Source organism: Maniola hyperantus, chromosome 22 (genome assembly GCF_902806685.2).
Source record: "Maniola hyperantus chromosome 22, iAphHyp1.2, whole genome shotgun sequence".
Classification (NCBI taxonomy): domain Eukaryota; kingdom Metazoa; phylum Arthropoda; class Insecta; order Lepidoptera; family Nymphalidae; genus Maniola; species Maniola hyperantus.
In genome coordinates, this window is record NC_048557.2 from 11,657,746 (window position 1) to 11,664,826 (window position 7,081).

General features: G+C 58.6%; 1 protein-coding gene across 1 annotated transcript; it reads right to left on the reverse strand.

Annotated features, from left to right (window-relative positions):
- Positions 1–268: 268 nt before the first annotated feature.
- Positions 269–6,787, reverse strand: Tsc1 (tuberous sclerosis 1 protein hamartin). The gene is made up of 2 exons (XM_069506105.1): positions 4,103–6,787; positions 269–1,428 (listed from the first exon to the last, which is right to left on the reverse strand). Exons 1-2 carry the CDS (start codon positions 5,534–5,536, stop codon positions 469–471), a joined length of 2,394 nt encoding a protein of 797 aa, XP_069362206.1. The 5' UTR covers positions 5,537–6,787; the 3' UTR covers positions 269–468.
- Between the last annotated feature and the right edge of the window lie 294 nt (positions 6,788–7,081).

The window sequence follows — 7,081 nt, forward strand, 5'->3', positions numbered from 1 at the left end:
ACTCTCAGGCATGCAGGTTTCCTCACGATGTTTTCATAAGGAAAATAATCATATATTAATTACTAGCTAAACCGCCCCGGCTTCGCCTCGGGTGGAGTTTACAAAATTGAGGGGGAGGTTGAATTAAATTTTTCTCTCTCTAAGAACCTTCCTCGTACTTCAAGGAATATTATAAAAAAGAATTAGCGAAATCGGTTCAGCTGTTCTCGAGATTTGCGATCAGCAAAACATTCAGCGATTCATTTTCATATTAAAGATTTTATTCTGTATATCTCATTTATTTATAGACTTAATAACAATTGAACATTTTATTATTATTATTTGTTTGTTTTACACCAAAACACACTAGCTAGATAAACGCCGCGCCATTAGCTGCGCTCCGCCGCCGCGCCATTAGCTGCGCTCCGCCGCCGCGCCATTAGCTGCGCTCCGCCGCCGCGCCATTAGCTGCGCTCCGCCGCCGCGCCATTAGCTGCGCTCCGCCGCCGCGCCCGCCAGCCGCTCCAGCCGCCGCGCTTCCCCCGCGCGCACCGCGCGCGCCAGCGCCGCGCACTTGTCCTGCAGCGCGCGCTGCCTCGCGCCCGCCTCCTCCGCCGCCACGCGCGCGCCGCGCCGCAGCTCCGCCACCGCCGCCTCGCGCGCCGCCAGCGCCGCCTCCAGCTCGTGCGCGCGCGCGCCCGCCGCCTCCGCCGCCGCGCGCGCCTCGACCGCCTCCGCCTCCGCGCGCGCCGCCGCCGCGCGCAGCGCACGCGCCTCGCCCGCCGCGCGCGCCGCGTCTGCGCCGCCGCCCGCGCCGCGCAGCGCGCCGCCCAGCCGCGCCTCGCGCTCCGCCAGCACCAGCAGCTCGCGCCGCAGCCGCCGCACGTGCTCGGCGCGCCGCTCGGCCGCCAGCGCGGCGCGCGCCAGCGCCTCCACGTGGCGCGCCGCCTCCCACGACTCGCCGCGCGAGCGCCGCAGCTCGGCCGCGTCGCGCTCGCGCGCCGCCTCCGCCTCGCGCAGCGCCGCCTCGGCGCGCAGCCGCGCCGCGCCCTCTTCGGCCAGGGCGGCCTCGAGGCGCAGCTCGCGCTCGGCGGGCGCCGCCCCGGCCCCGGGCGGCGCGGGCCGCGCGAGGCGCCGCAGCAGCTCGTCGCGCTCGGCGGCGGCGGCGCGCAGTCGCTCGCGCAGCGCCGCGTTCTGCAGCTCGAGCGCGCGCGCCTGGCGGCAGCGGCCCAGCAGGCGCCGGTTGCGCTCGGCGTGCGCCTCGCGGCGCCAGCGCTCGAACATGAGCTGCGCGTGCAGCAGCGCCAGCTGCTCGGCGGGCTCGCCGGCGGAGGAGGCGGGCGCGCCGGAGTACAGCGCGGCGAGGTAGCGGTCGAGGCGCGCGCACGGCGCGGCGCTGCGCCCCGAGTCGTCGTCGTCGTCGTCGTCGTCGTCGCCCGCCTCGTCGCCCTGCACGGAAACCCACCGTTCATGGTGTCATTATTGTGGTCGTTTATATACATACACCAAAAATAGAAAAGGACCCAAGATCGACCCCCGAGGGACACCCGTTACGGGTCTGTGTTGTGCATGCCCTTCGAGTTCTGTCGCTCAGACACAAGAAGCGATGAGTTCGCTGGTGGACACGATCGAACGCCTCCGTAGGAACGCCGTCACGCCGTGGTGTCCCGCGCGTCGGCAATGTGCCGCAGCAGCTGTGGCCTTGCAGCCGCTAGTGAAGCCGTACTGAGTAACAATGGTCTAGAAGTCTACATTTATACAGTGTGTCCAGACTAGCAATATTTTAAACATTTACAGACTACGGTCTATTTGGGCTGCAAACTGCCAACACCAGTCTCGGCTTTTTATCTAGTGCTTTGGTCTAAAAGTGTGGTGTAAATTGTTCACTTTTCGTTTTGTCTAAATAAAAAAAAAAAAAAAAAAAATTATATAACAGCTATTTCTAAGCACAAATACACTCTAAACTGACTATCCTTAACACAGATGTTAATATCTAGCTAGGACATCTAGCTAGGACATCTAGCTAGAGGACAGCCATCTAGCTAGGACATCTAGCTAGAGGACAGCCATCTAGCTAGGACATCTAGCTAGAGGACAGCCATCTAGCTAGGACATCTAGCTAGAGGACAGCCAGTTCTTGATCTTGTACCATTTTTAATATTGTATAATATGCTTAAGTCAACAAGCACGCAAAGTTCAAGATCAAATCCATGTATGTGTGTAACGTGTATGAGTGTAACGTGTATGTGTGTGTAACGTGTATGTGTGTGTAACTAGATGATTGAAAAATAAACGTTTCATTTATTCATTTTATTTATAAACTTGGGACCAATCCACTTCTTAACTGTGTGGCAGCCATTTTGATTTTTTGATGAAATATTCTCTATTAAAAATCATATCTCTCAAAGTTTTGGTCTTACTGAGATAAAAATGGGCTTATTTGGAGGGCAACAATATCCGTAACTGTCCTATCGTCTACATTACAAAACAAAGTGTTCACATTTCCATAACTTTTGAAAAAAATAAGAAACTCGAAAAAATAATCGTAAAATTATGCAAATCCACAAATTTTTGTAATCACTGCAAGCACCCCTCACAACCCTTTTTATTTTTTTATTACATCGAGGGATATTGAGCTAAGCTACAACACAACATTTAATTTACAACTGTATGTTAAATACTTTAAGAGTTATTGTTGTTTGAACATAGCGCATACTTAAGCAAAAAAAGGCCTTTGTCGGAACCCAATACAGAAAATCTTGTGTCGGGGCGCCTCTTGTGTCGGGGCTGCAGTGTTCCGGCGGAGGCGCCAGTGACGTCGCCGTGCTCTTGTGTCGGGGCTGCAGTGCTCCGGCGGAGGCGCCAGTGACGTCGCCGTGCTCTTGTGTCGGGGCTGCAGTGCTCCGGCGGAGGCGCCAGTGACGTCGCCGTGCTCTTGTGTCGGGGCTGCAGTGCTCCGGCGGAGGCGCCAGTGACGTCGCCGTGCTCTTGTGTCGGGGCTGCAGTGCTCCGGCGGAGGCGCCAGTGACGTCGCCGTGCTCTTGTGTCGGGGCTGCAGTGCTCCGGCGGAGGCGCCAGTGACGTCGCCGTGCTCTTGTGTCGGGGCTGCAGTGCTCCGGCGGAGGCGCCAGTGACGTCGCCGTGCTCTTGTGTCGGGGCTGCAGTGCTCCGGCGGAGGCGCCAGTGACGTCGCCGTGCTCTTGTGTCGGGGCTGCAGTGCTCCGGCGGAGGCGCCAGTGACGTCGCCGTGCTCTTGTGTCGGGGCTGCAGTGCTCCGGCGGAGGCGCCAGTGACGTCGCCGTGCTCGTGTGTCGGGGCTGCAGTGCTCCGGCGGAGGCGCCAAGTGACGTCGCCGTGCTCTTGTGTCGGGGCTGCAGTGCTCCGGCGGAGGCGCCAGTGACGTCGCCGTGCTCTTGTGTCGGGGCTGCAGTGCTCCGGCGGAGGCGCCAGTGACGTCGCCGTGCTCTTGTGTCGGGGCTGCAGTGCTCCGGCGGAGGCGCCAGTGACGTCGCCGTGCTCTTGTGTCGGGGCTGCAGTGCTCCGGCGGAGGCGCCAGTGACGTCGCCGTGCTCTTTGTGTCGGGGCTGCAGTGCTCCGCGGGAGGGCGCCAGTGACGTCGCCGTGCTCTTGTGTCGGGGCTGCAGTGCTCCGGCGGAGGCGCCAGTGACGGTCGGCCGGTGCTCTTGTGTCGGGGCTTGCAGTGCTCCGGCGGAGGCGGCCAGTGACGTCGCCGTGCTCTTGTGTCGGGGCTGCAGTGCTCCGGCGGAGGCGCCAGTGACGTCGCCGTGCTCTTGTGTCGGGGCTGCAGTGCTCCGGCGGAGGCGCCAGTGACGTCGCCGTGCTCTTGTGTCGGGGCTGCAGTGCTCCGGCGGAGGCGCCAGTGACGTCGCCGTGCTCTTGTGTCGGGGCTGCAGTGCTCCGGCGGAGGCGCCAGTGACGTCGCCGTGCTCTTGTGTCGGGGCTGCAGTGCTCCGGCGGAGGCGCCAGTGACGTCGCCGTGCTCTTGTGTCGGGGCTGCAGTGCTCCGGCGGAGGCGCCAGTGACGTCGCCGTGCTCTTGTGTCGGGGCTGCAGTGCTCCGGCGGAGGCGCCAGTGACGCCGCCGTCGTGCGAAGGTGACCCACCTGCTCGTCGGCGTCCGCCGCCGGGACGCTGCGGTAGAAGTCGGCGATCACGAACTCGTACGGCGCCGGCCACACGTCCAGCGTCTGCGCCGCCACCGAGCGCGCGCCGCGCCCATGCGCGTCGTCCGAGCACGAGCGCGCGCGTCGCACGGGCGCCGCGCCGCCGCGCGCCGGGGGGCGGCCGCGCTCCGCCGCGCGCGGATCGGGCACGGCCGGCGGCGGCTCGTCGTCGGCGGGCCACGCGTCACACGGCGCGCCCTCCGTCAGCGCCAGCACCTCGCGGTCCTCCACGTCCAGCGGCTCGCGTCGAGGCAGCGGCCGCGCCGCGCCCGCCGGCGGCGCGCCGCCCATGGGCACGGGCGACTCGGCCGCGCGCCGCTCCAGCGCCACGCGCGCCAGGCGCGCCGCCAGCGCGTCGCCCGCGCCCGGCGGCGACGCCTCCTTGCGGCCCAGCGCGCGCACGGCGCCCGAGTCGGCGGCGACGCGCGGGGCGGCGCGCGGCTCCTTGGCGGGCGTGTTCTCGGGCGTGGCCTCCACGGCCGCCTCGGGCTCGGGGTCGGGCGCCGGCTCGGCCGGCAGCGGCGTGGCGGGCGCGGAGTCGGCGCCGCAGCGCTCCGCCAGCGCGAACCACGGCTCGGCGCCGGGGCGCAACGCGGCGTTGGCGCGCGCGGCGCCGGCGCCGCAGCCGGCGGGCGGCGCCGCGGGGGGCGTGGGCGGCGCGGGCGCGGCGGTCGGGGGCGCCGACGCCCCTCGCTCGGGCGCGGGCTCGCCGGTGAGCAGCGCGGGGTGCAGGCGCTCGCGGCGCAGCAGCGAGGCGAGGGCTCGCAGCGCAGCGCGCGCGGGCGGCGCGGCGGCCTCGTGGCGCAGCGCGGCCAGCAGCGCGGCGGGATGCGTGGCGTACAGCGCACGGAACAGCGCGCGCTGGGCCAGCGGCAGGTGCGGGCTGCGCGGCGGCGGCAGCGCGGCGGGCCGCAGCAGCGCGTCGGTCAGCTCGGGCCAGTGCGGCGGCGCCAGCGCGGGCGCGGCGGAGAGCAGCGCGGCCAGCGCCAGCAGCGCGTGCAGCAGCGGCAGCGGCGCGCTCTCGCGGGCGGCGGCGCGCAGCAGCTCGCGCGCCAGCGGGTGCGCGGGCAGGCGGTGCAGCCAGGCGGGACGGCGAGCCAGCAGCGGCGCCAGCGCGGCCAACGCGTGCTCGCGCGACGCGCGCTCGCCGCGCAGCTGGTCGAGCAGCGCGTCGAGCAGATGGCGCGCGTGCGCGTCGGGCGCGCGCGCCAGCAGGTCGAGCGCGCGCGCGGAGCCGGTGCGCGCGTGGTAGCGCAGCAGCGCGCGCGTGAGCCAGGGCTCGCGCACGGCGGCGTAGAGCGCGGCGCAGTGCTCGAGCGCGTCGCGCGCCTCGAGCAGCGCGAGCACCTCGCCCGAGTCGCACGCGGCCAGCATCTCCAACCACCTGCGGGTGTGACATTGAGGGCCTGTTTCACAACCAACAATAAATTGTTTACAAAACAAAATTATGTTAGCTATTAGCTAAAAGCCTAAACAATAATTAACAAAGCATTTTCATTTTTCACCAAATTTCACGAAAATGAAATAAATTTGACAATTCAATCAATTATAAACTGGCTTGACAATAATAATCTTCAAATAAACCTATCTAAAACCAAATATGTTCAATTTAATAAAAATCTACCCACCCCATTAGACATAAATTATAATGACATTAATTTAGAATCGGTGAAAGCAATCAAGTTTCTAGGAATATACGTGGATACAAACCTGACATGGAATGAACAAATTGGTAAAGTTTCTGAAAAAATCAATAAATTTTGCTTTGTTCTTAGACGGCTTAAAAATATAGTAGATATCAAAACCAGTCTAGAAGTATATCACGCGTACGTAGCCTCTAATCTTAGATATGGTCTGATGTTCTGGGGAAATGAGAGTAACGTAAATAGAGCTTTCATTGCCCAAAAGAAATGCGTCCGAGCGATGTGTGGAGCCGCACCAACGGATACTTGCAAACCACTTTTTAAGAAGCTTAACTTGTTAACTCTGCCATGTTTATATTTATTTGATATTTGTGTCTTCATTAAGAAGCATAATAATCTTTTTACTAAAGCGTATGATGTTTGCTCTTATCCTACAAGAAATCCTAATAGATTAGTTTTTAATTGTGTCCCTAGAACGGCCTTGTTTATGAAAAATTTCACTGGAATGTGCATTAAAGTATTCAATAAATTGCCAAATCACATCAAGTCCTTACCACTGGGACCATTTAAAAAAAAACTGTATGAATGGCTGACCGCAAAAACATTTTATTCCGTTAAAGAATTTTTTGAATACAAGGAATAAAATATTATACAATTTATACTTATGTAGTAATAATAATGGTAATTTAATTAGAGTTGACTTGATGTGATTATATTATATTGACTATTTTTTAATTTTATTATTTCTTGGTTAATATATTACAGGTAGATAATTATTATGTGACATGTGATATTATATTATATTATGTGATATGTGACTGTTGAACATTATAATTCTAAAAAAAAAAGTTAAAAAAATAGCTTATTAATAATAGATAATAAGAAAATAAATTTTGCATGCCCACTGTATGGCGGATTGTAGCTGTAAATAAACCACTGTAACACCATCATTGTACCTGCAATCGTGCAAATAAATGATTTGATTTGATTTGATTTGATTTGATTACTTACCTGATTTGTTAAAAATATTAGTTATTTAGCTTGACGCTTAGTTGGAGAGTGTAAGGGTGGTAAATTGGGCGGAATAGAAATATACCCGGATACGGAATAATCTACCACCTTACAAAGATTAGAGGAAAAAAAAAATATTTTTAATTTACTTTACTTGATCTATCTACCTAGTAAAGAATAGAAGCTAGCCGTCGACTCCCTTGTAATGCATATGAGGTGTTATAAATGAAATTTGCTAGATGTTAGGCAAAATTGTTTTTAATGT

What these genes read in the sequence shown, in the direction of transcription:
- Tsc1 (XM_069506105.1), bottom strand. Translation starts at nt 5,536, where the DNA reads ATGCTGGCCGCGTGCGACTCGGGCGAGGTGCTCGCGCTGCTCGAGGCG. An exon ending in CGGCGGACGCCGACGAGCAG is followed by an intron (nt 1,429 to 4,102) that starts GTGGGTCACCTT and finishes GTTTCCGTGCAG; the next exon opens with GGCGACGAGGCGGGCGACGA.